At 57.8% G+C, this 13,116-nt stretch overlaps 1 protein-coding gene across 3 annotated transcripts in view; it reads right to left on the bottom strand.

Moving 5' to 3' along the window:
- PIP5K1C (phosphatidylinositol-4-phosphate 5-kinase type 1 gamma) overlaps nucleotides 1-13,116 on the bottom strand; it is a 51,298-nt gene that overhangs the window by 3,165 nt on the left and 35,017 nt on the right. The window contains exons 10-18 of one of the 3 annotated variants that reach the window (XM_033133864.1): nucleotides 12,403-12,451; nucleotides 10,298-10,382; nucleotides 8,514-8,675; nucleotides 7,627-7,765; nucleotides 7,480-7,512; nucleotides 6,187-6,291; nucleotides 4,115-4,238; nucleotides 2,517-2,594; nucleotides 105-188 (exon numbers count right to left, since the gene is read on the bottom strand). In XM_033133864.1, the coding sequence (XP_032989755.1) occupies nucleotides 105-188; nucleotides 2,517-2,594; nucleotides 4,115-4,238; nucleotides 6,187-6,291; nucleotides 7,480-7,512; nucleotides 7,627-7,765; nucleotides 8,514-8,675; nucleotides 10,298-10,382; nucleotides 12,403-12,451 (859 nt within the window). The remainder of the gene's footprint in view (nucleotides 1-104; nucleotides 189-2,516; nucleotides 2,595-4,114; nucleotides 4,239-6,186; nucleotides 6,292-7,479; nucleotides 7,513-7,626; nucleotides 7,766-8,513; nucleotides 8,676-10,297; nucleotides 10,383-12,402; nucleotides 12,452-13,116) is intronic. The other 2 variants (XM_033133865.1, XM_033133866.1) reach the window with 2 other exon arrangements.

Raw genomic sequence — 13,116 nt, 5'->3', positions numbered from 1 at the left:
TGCCCCTCCCACCCAAGACCTGTCTCCCCATCTGTTCTTAGGGTGTCTGGGGGGGGGGCGTCATGGTGCCAAGTGGGCAAGGCTGGTGGGTTGGGTGCACTTACTGTGTCGCTCTCGCCGTCGGAGGCTGGGTGGGCCTGCGTGCTATAGTGGAGTGGGGAGTAAACCCAGCTCCTGTCATCGGTGGGCTGGAGAGCGGGCGGGCGGCACGTGCAGGAAGGGCGCAGAAGAAGAGCAGGGTGTGAGGAGGCACAAGAGAGGTCAGAGGGAGGAAGGAAGAAACAGAAATAAAAGAGGCGGACCCTCAATGCGGGACAAGTGGGTAGCTCAGCCCCCGGCTGCCCTCTCCCTGGGGACCTGCCCCCAACCTGGATGGCCCTTGGGCGAGGCAGGATTGGGGGCCAGGCCTCTGGGGCTGAGTGGCTGGAGCAGGCAGGATGGGCAGCAGGAAGCGCTGAGTGCAATCAGGGCGGGCCGGGCACAGCAGGAAGAGGAGGAAGGGTGGAGGGGCTTGGTGTGCTCTGCTGTCCTCTCCCCATGGCACCCCAACTTCCATTCTAGCCCAGCAGCACCCCAACCTCAGATCCTGCCTGCCATGTGGACTCCAGGGGCTGTTGGCCCACAGAGTGGTGGTGGTGGGGGGCTGGTCTTCCAGCTGTGTCTAGGGAGGGTCCCCCATTCTGTGTCAGACAGGGGGTGGGCGCACGTCCCACCTAAAGAACCTCCCTAGGCCCTGGAGGCCTCCTCAGGGCTCCCGCAGTCTGCTTTCTCCTCCTTTTTCTCCTGGCTCCCAAGAGCCCCCACCCCTGGCCTTCAATGCCAAGAGACCCCTGGCTTGGCCTCTGACGGGAGCACCTGCCCTGACCATGTCCACCTGGGTGTCCCAGGGCCCCTAAACCCACCACAGCCACAACCAAGCAGCCCCCAGACCCGCCCCTCCTAGCCCACCTGTTGCCTCGCCCCATCTCTGTGCCTGCTCCTTCCTGTAGTTTTTGCCTCTACACCTGCCCTCACAGGCCAGATTCCCAGGCTTGTGTGGGCCACGCAGGCCGATCACTCAGGTCGTGGTGCCTGGCCCAGCGCCCTGGGAGGCCCTGTGGACTGGCACACAGGCACGTGGGGCAGCAGAGTGAGACCCCAGCATAGGCCCTACCTGTTCCTTCACATAGTCACCGAACAACAAAAACCCCTGACCACTGGTGGCAGCTTGACCTGCCACCCCCGCCCGCCTGGGAGCCCGGAGGCTGGGGCTGGGCCATCTGGGTGACGACTGTGCCCAGTGCCCAGCACAGGGTGGCTGCTGGGGCAGCTGCCCTGCTGGGGCTCAGAACGTGGGACAAGGTTCCCCACTGGAACCCTGCAGAGAGCTGAGCCTGGGGGAGGGAGGCATCTAGAAAGTGGTGGTGACCTCACTAAAATCAGGCCATGGGCATGTCCTCCCTGCTTGCCTGAGGGTTCTCCCACCGCTCATCCAGCTGTCCTCCCGTCCAGCCCCCACGCTTCTGTTTCCGCTGTGTCACCTGCCAAGACGCCTTGTCCTCTTCCTCTCCATACCCCAGGTATCTGTTTCAAAATCTGGGTTAACCCCCTCCAGGCAAAATGCTCCCCCGGGGAGCCCTTGAGGGCTGCTGTATATCCTAAGCCACTGGATCATGGAGCATCCCTGGGAGGGAGCGTCCCATTTCAGGAGGACAGAGTGTGGCGAGAGGCACTGGGGGAGGGGTGGCTCGGCAGCACCCAACACCCAGGGACTTGCAGAGGAGTTTGCTTTGGGGCCGGGGTGCGAGCCTCTGAGGGTCTGCCTCTCGAGAACAGAAATTCTTGCTTCAGTTCTTCACCCTGTTCTGCCAGTTCACGCTGTGCGGATCTGGGCCCCTCATTTATTGCTCATGACGACAATAACAAGAAGGCCATCGCTGCATGACAGCCACATAGCGTCCCAAGCACACTGGGTAGACAAGTGTCTACTACACACAGGGGCTGCTTGGGGTCTGCACCCGGATTTTGACTAAACCGTGTGCTCTCATGGGCTCCCTGGGGAACCAAGGCCTCCGTTTCTCCATCTGTGAAATGGGTATGGAGATACCAGCTCCGCTCACCTACACCTAAGAGCCCAGCTTTACAACCTGTCACTGACCTTTGTGATAGTCCCCATCAGAGGGGGACGTGCCCCTTGGGGAGCTGTCAGCATCAAGGTCCAAACAAGTGAGAAGTGTCTGCCCCACACGTCCCTGGCTTGGGAGGCTGGGATGACGGGCAGAGACGGCCTGTGGCTGGGGGTCAGATGCAGACCCCTGGGCCCCCGCAGTGCAACTGCCAGTCGCTCATGCCCACTTCCCAGGGGATTAAGCAACATCACTGCGGGACGCACTCAGTGCAGCGACCCGCACAGCTGCCCTCGGCTGTGTGATTCTTTTCCCCAGGTCCCTTCTCAGAGGAAATGGGATGGCCAGGCCCTGAGGCTCCCGACTATTCCGGGCAGCGGGGCTCCCTGAAGGCCTGCTGTGGTCACTTACAGTCCCTGAGGAGCTCAGCGTCATGGCCCGCAGTCGGCGATGCCGGGGAGAGTAAATCCAGTACCTCCCATCCATGAACTGGGCGGGCGGGGTGGGCGGAGGAGGCAAAGAGAGGACAGGATGAGGTGACAGGAATCCGGTGGCAGTCAGGCAAAAGGTCAGGCAGAGCGGGTGCTGGGTGGGGGCAGGTGAGCTGAGGGACAAGCAGGAGGAGGGTTTCGGGGTGGCGAGGTCACACTGGCCACTAACCTTCTCTGCTACACACAGGGCCCGGCCACCCACTCACAGGACACAGCCCAGCCACCTCACACACTGATCCAGAGAACAGGACACTGACCAACCCCCAGGGATGGGGAGACAAGGCCGGGTGGCAGCACACATGGTTCGCCAGCTACTGCTCCAGGCCTGGCAGGCACCCCACGACCTGGCAGCACTGGCTCGGACAGCAGAATGGTGGTAGTTACAGAGCAGTGACAGGAGGGCTGGGCTCACCCAAACTGTCCCAAGGCCCGGCGGCTTGGAGGCCGGGTACCAGGGCAGTGGGGAGTCCCCAGCTCACCTTCCATTGGAGGGGTAGAGATGAGAACAAAGGTCTGGGAAGACGGTGGGCAACTGGGCTGCAGCGTCTGGCCCTCCTGTTGCAACTGGGGACATCTGACCCCTGACTCACTGTCAGGGGCCACTGGACTAGACTTGGGGCCTTAGCGGCCCCAAGTAGCGAATACTACTTCACCCAGCCTCCTGGCTCATCTAACCTGTCTGCCTGTGGGAGATACAAGGGCAGGGGAGGTGACCCCGGCTCTGGAAGAGGGAGGTCCTGGTGCCCAGGACAGGGACCCTTCCCTCTCTCAGGGACCTTGCCTTGTCCAGGAGCAGCCGCATGTCCTTGGCCAGTGACGCTGACAGTGTGAGGCTCACCTGCCCCTTACCAGTCCCCTCGTCCCCTTCAGGAGCCCCCCTGGCCGCACCCACCACCCAGCAGGAGGAGACCCACAGCATTTCCAGTCCACCTCAGCTAGCCCGGCGCTGCCCTGTGACCCTGGGGCCCGGCACGGCTGAGAACACGAGGACTCTCATGTTTCCCGGGGGGCGGGGGGCACAGCCGGGGCCTTGGCTCGCAACAGGCGGATGGTCACAAGGTCGGGGAGGAGAGGAGGCGGCAGTCCCTGGGCCTTGGAATGGCCCGGCCTGAGTGGCCGGGCGCGGCGGTCACACACATGTGAGTATGCACGTGTTCCAGAGCATGCCAGTGTCTGTGAGCGTGCAAGCGCACACTGTAAGAGTGCTGGTGGGTGTGCAAGAACATGTGCATGTGCATGTTGAGGCGAGCACGTGTGTGCTCGAGTGCGTGAGTGCATGTGCACGTGTGTGCATGCCTTTCAAGTGAGTGTGATGTGTCTGTGAGCACCTTGCGAGTGTGTCCATGTCAGTGTGACCGTGTGCAAACGTGGGAGTGTGTGTACATGAGGATGTGTGTGTGCATGCATACAAGCTCATGTGTGCAGGTGTGGCTGCGTGTGCAATGTGTGCCATGTGGGTGCATGGGTAAGCACGTGTCTGGTTGAGAAGCTGCTGACAGGAGAGCCCCGGGGACTTACAAAGTAGATGTCAGTGGCAGGCGCGTCCTCCTCGTCCGAAGCCTGGCTGGCGGGCTCTGAGGCCTGGCTGGTGGTTTCTGCTTCTACAACAGCAGCAGAGGCACAGGCCGGGGAAGCCTCCACCCTGGGGACAGGGAAAGACACCGGAGACGTGAGGCGGGGCTCTCAGCAACACCACCACGCGCCCCCATCCTACTGCCCCCTCCCTCCCTCATCAGTGTGTCACCACAGAGACAAAAGTCTCAGGAAGCCAAATTAAACCCAACTCCCACCAGTACTGCTGCGGCCCAGGTACTGACTGGCCCGCCTAGACCCCTCCCCAACTCGGGCACATGCACCGACCTTACCCCACCACTCTCTCGCTGTGCAATCCTGGAGCTTACTTTCCTTCTCTGAGCCTCAGCTTCCTCATCTGTAAAGTGGGGGCAAATGGCACCAAGCATTTGTTACTATGAGCCTGCTCAAGAGCCTTGTGTGAATGAACCTACTGATTCTCCCTCAGGGAGAGGGTGCTGCTGTCCCATGTCACAGACGAGAAGACTGAGGCTCAGAGAGGTAAGGAGCGTGCCCAGGCCTGGCTGGTGGCTATGTGATCGCTCTGTGATTTTCGTCTCACGAAGAAAATGACAAGCTCCGAGGTGACAGAGTGCCTCTAATTGTGGAGAAGTTGTTCTCCGGTCATGTGTGAGGTCAAATTGTGTCTGGACAAAGGCTGAATGACACATTACACTGTAAGACTTCGGTTAACAGCAAAAAAGCAGACACTGGCAGAGACTGTGTGTGTGTGTGTGTGTGTGTGTGTGTGTAATAAACTCTTAATGGCAAAATGCAGCCTGGGACTATGTACTGTGAGCGCTAAGTAAGGTCTCTTAAATTAGAACAGAAATGCTAAATTATAGTATTAAATAAACTACACAGACGAGAAACAAGTAAGAACATAAACTGAATGCCAGCAATCAATACATTGGACAGAACAAGCTTACAGAGTACTTTCCATACCCCCAACAGAGAATACACATTTCTCCCATATGTCCATAGATATTAGGAAAAAAAAACAAATGAAAATGAATGTTATACTTGACCATAAAGACTGTAATATGTTTAAAAAAAAAATAGCACCGATTTTTTTTTAAGGCTACTTTCTTCAATTCCAAACCTAGTAAAATTAGAAGTACTAAAAGGTTAAAAAAAAAAAATCCTTAAGTACCCAGAAGTGGAGAGACACTCCTAAATAAACCTTAGTTCAAGGTGTCTCCTCCTGGGACCCTGTTGACGTCAGGGCCAGGTCATTCTCTGTGGGAGGCCGTCCTGAACACTGTGGGGTGTTGAGAAACACCATGGCACCCACCCACTCAAAGCCAGAAGCATCCCTAGTTGTGACAACCACAGATGTCCCCAGATATGGCCCAGTGTCCCCTGGGGGCAGAACTACCCCAGGTGGTTGAAATTCACTGCCTTGGATCAAAGAGGACATTAAAAGGAAAATCACTATCCATATATGATCCAATGTAAAAAGAAACTGCTTCATGTCAAAACTCATAGGATACAGCAAAAGCAGTACTCAGAGGAAAACATATAGCCTTAAGCACCTTGTTATTAAAGAGAAAAAGGGAACTTAAGTACTTAACCTATATTGGAGAAAAAGAAACAAGAGAGAAAACAAACTAGAATTTAGAAGGAAGAAATTATCGATGAGTTAAAGTGCATGAAATAAGAACAAAACAAGATGGGAGAAAGGGTGACTAAGTGGTTCTTTGAAGAAACTGGTCAGTTATCCTCTGGCAAGTGCAGGCAAGGCTAAGAGCAAGGGCGGGAAGGGGAAAAGGAGCTGAAGATCATGATGAGGAACAATCTCAGGACTGAAGCATTACCTGCAGCTCTGCAAGTTAATCTGAGGTCCCCAACACCCCAGTGCCTGAACCCCATTCCCAGCCCCTGCTCCCTGGAATGCAGACTACATTTTCCAGCCTGCCTTGTTGCCGGTGGGTCACATGACCACACATGGCCAATGAGATAGGAGCAAAAGTCGAGGAACCAGACAACTGGAAAACATGGATTGAGTGGCCACTTACCCCTCGTCCTCCTCCTTGGGGACCACGATCTCCACGCTGCAAGTGGGCTCCACCTGCACCGTAATCTGCTGCACATCCTCTTCCACATGCACCTCCTCCTGTGGCCTGGAGGCAATGGGAAGCTAGGCCTCAATTGCCCTCCTCACCCTCCCTGGGCCTCAGGAGCGTCCACCAAGCTCCTCTAGGCTGGTGCTGATTTCAGTCCCAGTGGGATGGTGAGGTGCCATCTCCAGGTGCCACGTGACCAACGCCCTGAGCAGGTCCAGCCCATTCCTGGTCCCTCTGGCTGCCACACCCGCCTCGGGGGTGCAAGGGGGCAGTGACTGACTGTCCACCTGGGGCCATCCTGTGACTCTGGCACCAGCAGGTACATAATGAGTGGCGACCTGGATCCTTACTCCACTCCTGGGGTGGCTGGGCACCTGCCTGGGGCCTGGACTAGGGATGGGGAGAGTTCTGGAGAACCCAGAAGCCAAGGCCCCTGATGTAGGTGGGTCAGAACCTTCCGGGAACCAGGCACAAAGGCCAGTAATGTCAGAGCAGGCAGCTGGACAGGAGACACACTTTCCACCACATGTGCTTTGTACCATGACTTTTTCCACCTCGCAGGAATTATCCCCAAAAATCTAATTGTGGAAAGGAACCCCTATTCACTGCAGTAGTGTGACAAGATCAAACAACTGAGAACAATCCAAGTGTCCCGAGGGCAAACAGCCCATCAAAGGTTCCAGCTGCTCACAGGGACACCTTCATCTGGAAAAGTGACAAAGCAAGGGGTAGTGGGGGCAGAGCCACTGCTTGTGTCAAAAAAAAAAAAAAAAAAAGGGAGAAACAGGCCCGAGTGTATATTTGCTCGTATATTCATAAAATATCTCCAGAAAGAGACAAAAAGCCCTATCCAGGAGGTGCTGCCAGGGGAGGGGACCTGCCTAGGGCAGGGGCAGGCCTTTCACATGTTCCCTTTCGTATCTCTTAAAAGAAAAAAGAAAAAACAAGGATCAACAGACGTTGGGGAGAGGGTGTCCTCTGGGCCCCCAGTTGGAAGAGAAACACAAAGTCACTCCAGATTCTGTGCAGTTCTAGAGTCTGACGATCGATCAATTGTCAACTTAAATCTGTTCCCAGGAAAGAGGGACTCTGGGTAGAACTGCGGAGGTGGAGCTGTGCAGGGGGGAAGGGAAGGGAGGAAGAGTAGGGGAAGACGGGGGAGGGGGGGCGTTCAAGGGAGGAGCTGGGGAGACTGTGGGGACAGGAGAGGGGACAGGAGGGGAAGGGGCTGGGGTCTCATCTCACCGGCCATCCTGTCCGGAGGACTGTGTGCGCCGCCTGAAGAGAGAAGATGAACAGGTGGAACAGGTGGGGCAAGTCTCCCTACCTGGCCCGCCTCCCAGGATGCAGACCCAACAGAGACCCCAAAGGAAGATGCCCGCTTCCGCTCACCTGTACCGTGGCTGCTCTGATGTCTCCGAAGGGGACCGCTCTGGGATGGAGAGGGATGTGGAGGACAGGGTTGTGGCTATGGAGGCGGTGGTGGCCTCCTCAAAAGAAGGCGGCGTGCAAGGCAGGAGGTCGGGCCGGCCTGTGGGGACGAGGTGGTGGGCACCGTCAGGAGCTAGGCCCCCAGGGCTGCCCTATCCGGGCTCTACCGCAGTTCCCGCAGGTCACCAGCACTCTTCACAACATGGGATTCGGTAGCTTTCTGCTGCTCTCAAACTAAAATCCAAACCGCCTCCCAGCGGTCCTGCCTGACCTGCTCTGTCACCAACCTGCCCTCACCTCCTCCCTCTCTCCCCCTCGCTCACTCTGTCCCAGCCGCAAGGGCCTCTTTGTTGTTCTTCCAACATGCCAGGCGCAGTCCTGCCCCAGGACCTTTCTACATTCAGCATCTCCCTTCCTTCATGCTATTCCCCCAGCCCCTTCCTGCCTGAAATCTTTAATCCTAGTTGCTGGGAGGGACCTTCCAAACATCTGGCCCAACCTCACCGAGTGCTTCATCCCTCTAGGTCTCTGTACACCTCTGGTGACGTGCAGGGAGGCTGTCACCTCCCTGAGTGGCGCCTTCTATCAGTTCTCCCTGCAGCTCTTCCCAAGGCCCAGTCCCAGGGGCTCCCCACTCCTCAGGGGACTGCAAATCTTGGACTGGAAGCTGGGGACTGTGACTTAGGGCCCTTCCATCCAGGTTTGGCTCAGCTTCAGGGGATCCCTTCCTTGTCCCGCGTTGCTGCTTTGCTCCCTGCGCCCCTCCAAACCTCCAGGGACAGTAACTTTCCTCAGCGGCCCCTTCATCTGTCCCGTCACAAATGCACCCACTCCCGCTGCCTGGTCACCTTCATCCTCCAGCGTGGGGTAGCTGCGGGCCCCCCGCAGGTCATATTGTGTGTCCTCCCGCTCACTGGGGATCTGGCTGGCTGAGAAGGCGGCTGTAGGCCCCAGGGGCTTAACGGCCAGCAAGGCACTGCGGCCCTTCTTGGACGGTGACGACTTCAGGGCTGTGGAGGGAGGGCAGTTGGGGTGCTTGGGGCAGCAACACCAAGGCAGGGCCCCACAGACCCCCAGCCCTCTTTTGCACAGAAATGTGGGCACCAAGAGGCCTGCTACCTGCACACATGACCGCCCCCCGCCCTCCGCCTCCATCCAGCCCGCCCCTCAAGCCTGGGCAAAAGCAACGTCCTTCCCCGAGAACGCCCTGCCCTGTGTTCTGCCTGGCTCTGCCCACTGACACAGATGGAACCTGGCACCCCCACCCTGGGTCCTCTGGAAACAGCAACCGGAATCTGCAGCTGCCAATGTTTATTGAGCACTTTACTGAGTCTCATCCCCTTTGTCGCAGCCCACTCCACCTGTGGCCCAACGTTCAGATAAGGAAATGGAAGGCGTTGGGCAGTGCAGGGCTCGATGCCCAGGGCCCGTGTCCCCATCTGCAATACCAGCGTCAAGCGAGGCAGGTGAACCCGTAACGCCCTCTGCTGCAGGCCTGGTCCATCAGCACCCATCACCACCCTCTCCTTACTCCTCGCGACCTCTGCCCCAGGGTGGCCCGCACAGCTCCCGGCACACAGTCGATTCCCCTGTGCATAGCCATCCAGTCCCCAGAGGCCAGCAGACTCCTCTGGACCACCTCAAGAAGCTTCCAGGAAGTGCTGTGCTGGTGAAGTTAACAACCAGCTCTCTGGAGACAAAGCTGGGCTGTGGTGTTTGCTGAATTCTATGGTGTAACTGTTCCTGGCACAGTGGGTCTCAAGCTACTGACTAGATGTCACAGAATGTGCAGCAGTCTTGACTCTACGAGCCAGCGCTAGGCAGTCAGGGCTGGCTAGCAGCCCACAAAGGGCTGGCCTGGGCCTGGGCTGGGAGAGAGGCCCTGCGTGTGGAGCGCCCCATGGGGATGGAGGCCCGGGGAGTACAGTACACACAGATACTTACTGAGCTCCTACTGTGTGCTAGGCCCCAGGGTGGACACTGGTGAAACAGTGACCAAGGCCAACAAGCACCTTGACTTTTGGGGGCAGGGGGCCAGGGGAGCAGATGACAGACAGACACGTGGGGAGAAAGACCGTTTCAGTGGCACGTGGGACCCCAGCGTGGGATGTGCACCAGAGTCCACGACTCTCAAGGACCAGCACAGATGTGGGACCTCCTGAGACCACCCACCTGAGACAGGGCAGGGGCCGTCACTGCTCACCCTGTGCTCTCCCTCACAATGGCCCGTTAGGCCAATGACCAGCCACCGCGGTGCCCACCCAGGCCATGCGTCCTTGGTGATGGCACGAGGCTATGGGAAGCCCCACTGAATGCCGGTGCTGGGCCAAGCCCACCTGCCACGTGTGTGAAACATGTCTCCCTCACAGCTCTGTACAGATAGGGAAACTGAGGCCCTTGACTGCCACTGGCTCGGTCACACAGGCAGGACAAGGTGGAGCCAGGACTCAAACGGGGACAGCAGGCGCCAGGCCCTGTGCTGTCCTGCGAGGGGGGCTGCCTGACTGCGCTCTCAGGATCAAGTTCCTGACTGAGGCCCATGGCTGACCAAGTGGCAGGACGAGGCACCTGGGGTCTCCCTGCTCTCTCCACACCCCGGGTCCCTCCCTCCCAAAGGGTCAGGGCGACTCACAGGAGTTCTTCCGAAAGACCGTGTTGCTCATGAACTTGAAGAAGCGCTCAGCGTAGAAGCTGGGCCGGTGGACGGAGACGGTGTCCTGTGAAGAGAAGTGGGGGCTCGAGGGCAAGCAGGGGCGTGAGCGCCATCACTCCCCACGTCCCACAGGACAGACTGCTGTGGGTGTGGGGTGCCACCGTCTCTGTGGAGGGGGCGATGGGGCCACGGCATGGGGCTTGCTGGAGGGGACCCAGGGATCAGGTAACGGTGGCAGGTGGGGGCACGAGGGAGATTTGCACATTATATACCCATTTGTATTTTTAATTTTTTGAGCCACGTGAATAAAATAGCTATTCAAAGAAGTAAACAAATATCAAAATAAAGGACCCCGAGGAATTCTCTAAAGCCAGGGTTGGCAGAGCATGACCCAACACCTGTTTTATAAGGAAAGTTTTATTGGTACACGGCCACGGCCACTCCAAGGGCAGAGCTGATCGGCCGTGACGGGTGGACGCTGGTGTTACTAGCGCTGGGCAGACCCGACTGGCCCAACGCTCCCCATCGGGTGAGCCTGCGCAGTGCACTGCCCCTCGTGGAGGGTTTCCTTTTTTGTGCAACAGGGAGACTGGATACCACTACGCTCACCAGGATTTACGTAAGGCAGGGAGCCCAGCACACAGTTGGTGCTCAGTACGTCGGGCCCCTAAGGCAAACTCCTTATTGCTCCCCAGGATACAGTCTCTTCACCTTCTATGGTATGGCCCGCCCACCTTGACATGATTGACACTGGGGCTGGGTCACTCTGTGGGGGGCCGTCCTGGGCACCGTGGGGTGTTGAGCGGCATCCCTGGACCCCACCCACTTGATGCCAGGAGCACCCCCAGTGTGACAACCACAGATGTCCCCAGACATGGCCCAGTGTCCTCCCCCTGCTGTAACATAACAGAACCTGTCTAGACACGCAGACTCCCAGAATCAAAACTACATTACCCATCCTTTCCTGCACTGAGGTGTGGCCATGTGACCATATTCTGGCCAATGGAGTGTGAGTCAGGACAGTGAGTCTCTCTGCTCTTAGAGGGAAGGGCGACCCCCTTATGCTCCTCTGCGCCTCCTCTGGTTGGAGCGCGAGGTGGGGCCAGTCACCTGGGTCAGGGGCCAACGGCAACACGAGGGGTGTGCAGGGACACGATGCCAACACCACAGGGTCACCCACCCTGCCCGACTGCTCACAGCTGGATGGTTACCGTGGTCAACCTTTGGCGCCTCCTTGGTCTGACCCAAATCCTGTTTGGGAGGTTACAGCCAGCCTCATCAGGACAGCTCTCCTGTCCGCTGTGGGTTTATAACGTCGCGAAAGAGCCTCCTGCCAGCTGAACACCACCCGGACCTTCTTGATGCACATTCTGGAAACTCCCACCTGGACCTTCCAAACACTCTGAGGGGCGTGGGGGATTACTGGGACCTTGGATTTTACAGACTACAGGCACATGGACAGCCTTAGCACTTTAGTAAGAACTGGTCTGAAGGGAGCTATGAGAGGAGGCTCCTGCCCGGCTGGCTGTTGGCACAGCTGGACCTGGTGTGCAAGGGCTGCCTGGAGCCCGCAGATGGGCTCTGTTTGGCCCCCACTGGTTGGTCCTCACAGTCTGTTATGTTTAGAAATAATCCGCTGCCAGCGTTTATGTGTTGGCAGCACTCAGGCAAAAGTGCACTGCAAGCTTTCCTCAACTAAGACGTCCTGCCAAAGTGGGCCACATGCCCACGTGGCAACAGGGGCCAGAGCTATGCGGCCTCCTGGCTAAGACCCCCTCCACAGTCATGCTTCCAGATTTTTCTTTGCCTTGCTGGCCCCTGACTTTCCCAGTCAGGCTGTCCTTCGGAAGCCTTCCAACTCAGCTTGGGAGTCCCCTCCTTCAGGAAGTCTTCCTGTGCCCCTCACGATGGCTCCCTGACCCCTTGGCCTGTGACTGTCTTGTCACAGGGATACCTCACTAGAGAGCAACTCCAGGAAAGGGGAACATGTCTCTTGTCTCTTTAGCACCTGTGCCCAGGAAGACGATCACTACGTTTGTGGCCTGACAGATGAACAAATGAGTGAGTGAATGCATGACGCTCACCCCATCGTGGACAAGAGCCTTCCAGGTGTGTTCCAGCTTCTTGATAAACCTGCAGAGAGAAAACACCCAGAACGTCAGCCAAACCTGCAGGTCCAGGGCTTCTCTACCAGGGCAATTTTGTCCCCAGGGGACACCAGGCGACATCTGGGGACACTAGTGGTCATCACGACTGCAGGTGCTCCTGGCATCGAACAGGTGGAGAAGTCCAGGTATAGAGAAACTAGGCTGTCTGTTTCATCAGCCAGGTGCCACCCCCCTTCCTGTCTCACCTTGCCCCTTCCCTGAATGTTGGCGGCTCCCACTACTGCTGCTCTGGGGAAGAAAGTGAAAAGGCCCTGGAGAACAGCCAGCCAGTGTCTCCTGGAGCCTGACCTTCCTCTCTGCTGGAGTTAGCGCCCTGTGCTGTGGCTCCCAGCAAGGCCCCCACACCATACCTGGGCTGGGGATAATGTTGCCTCCCCCAGGCAGCCTTTCTGGATGCCCCGCCTCAAGTCTTCAGAGGAAAGGATCCCCTCTTCTGCACACAAGCCCTTACAACACCCCTATCCCTACTTGCCTGCCTGCCACGTGCCACCTGCCCTCTCAGCCCCACCTGGGGCCTGGGCAGAGACTCTGGCTGGTTACTTGGAAAGCTGCCTAACTGCTCCAAACTGACTGGGAGATCCCTGTAGGAGACGAGGGAGGTCAGCCCCTCAGGTGGGGAAAAAAGAGGCA

Source organism: Rhinolophus ferrumequinum, chromosome 18, assembly GCF_004115265.2.
Source record: "Rhinolophus ferrumequinum isolate MPI-CBG mRhiFer1 chromosome 18, mRhiFer1_v1.p, whole genome shotgun sequence".
In the NCBI taxonomy this organism is placed as follows: Eukaryota; Metazoa; Chordata; class Mammalia; order Chiroptera; family Rhinolophidae; genus Rhinolophus; species Rhinolophus ferrumequinum.
The sequence above is the reverse complement of the archived record's forward strand: the minus strand, read 5'-3'. Positions and strand labels throughout refer to the sequence as shown.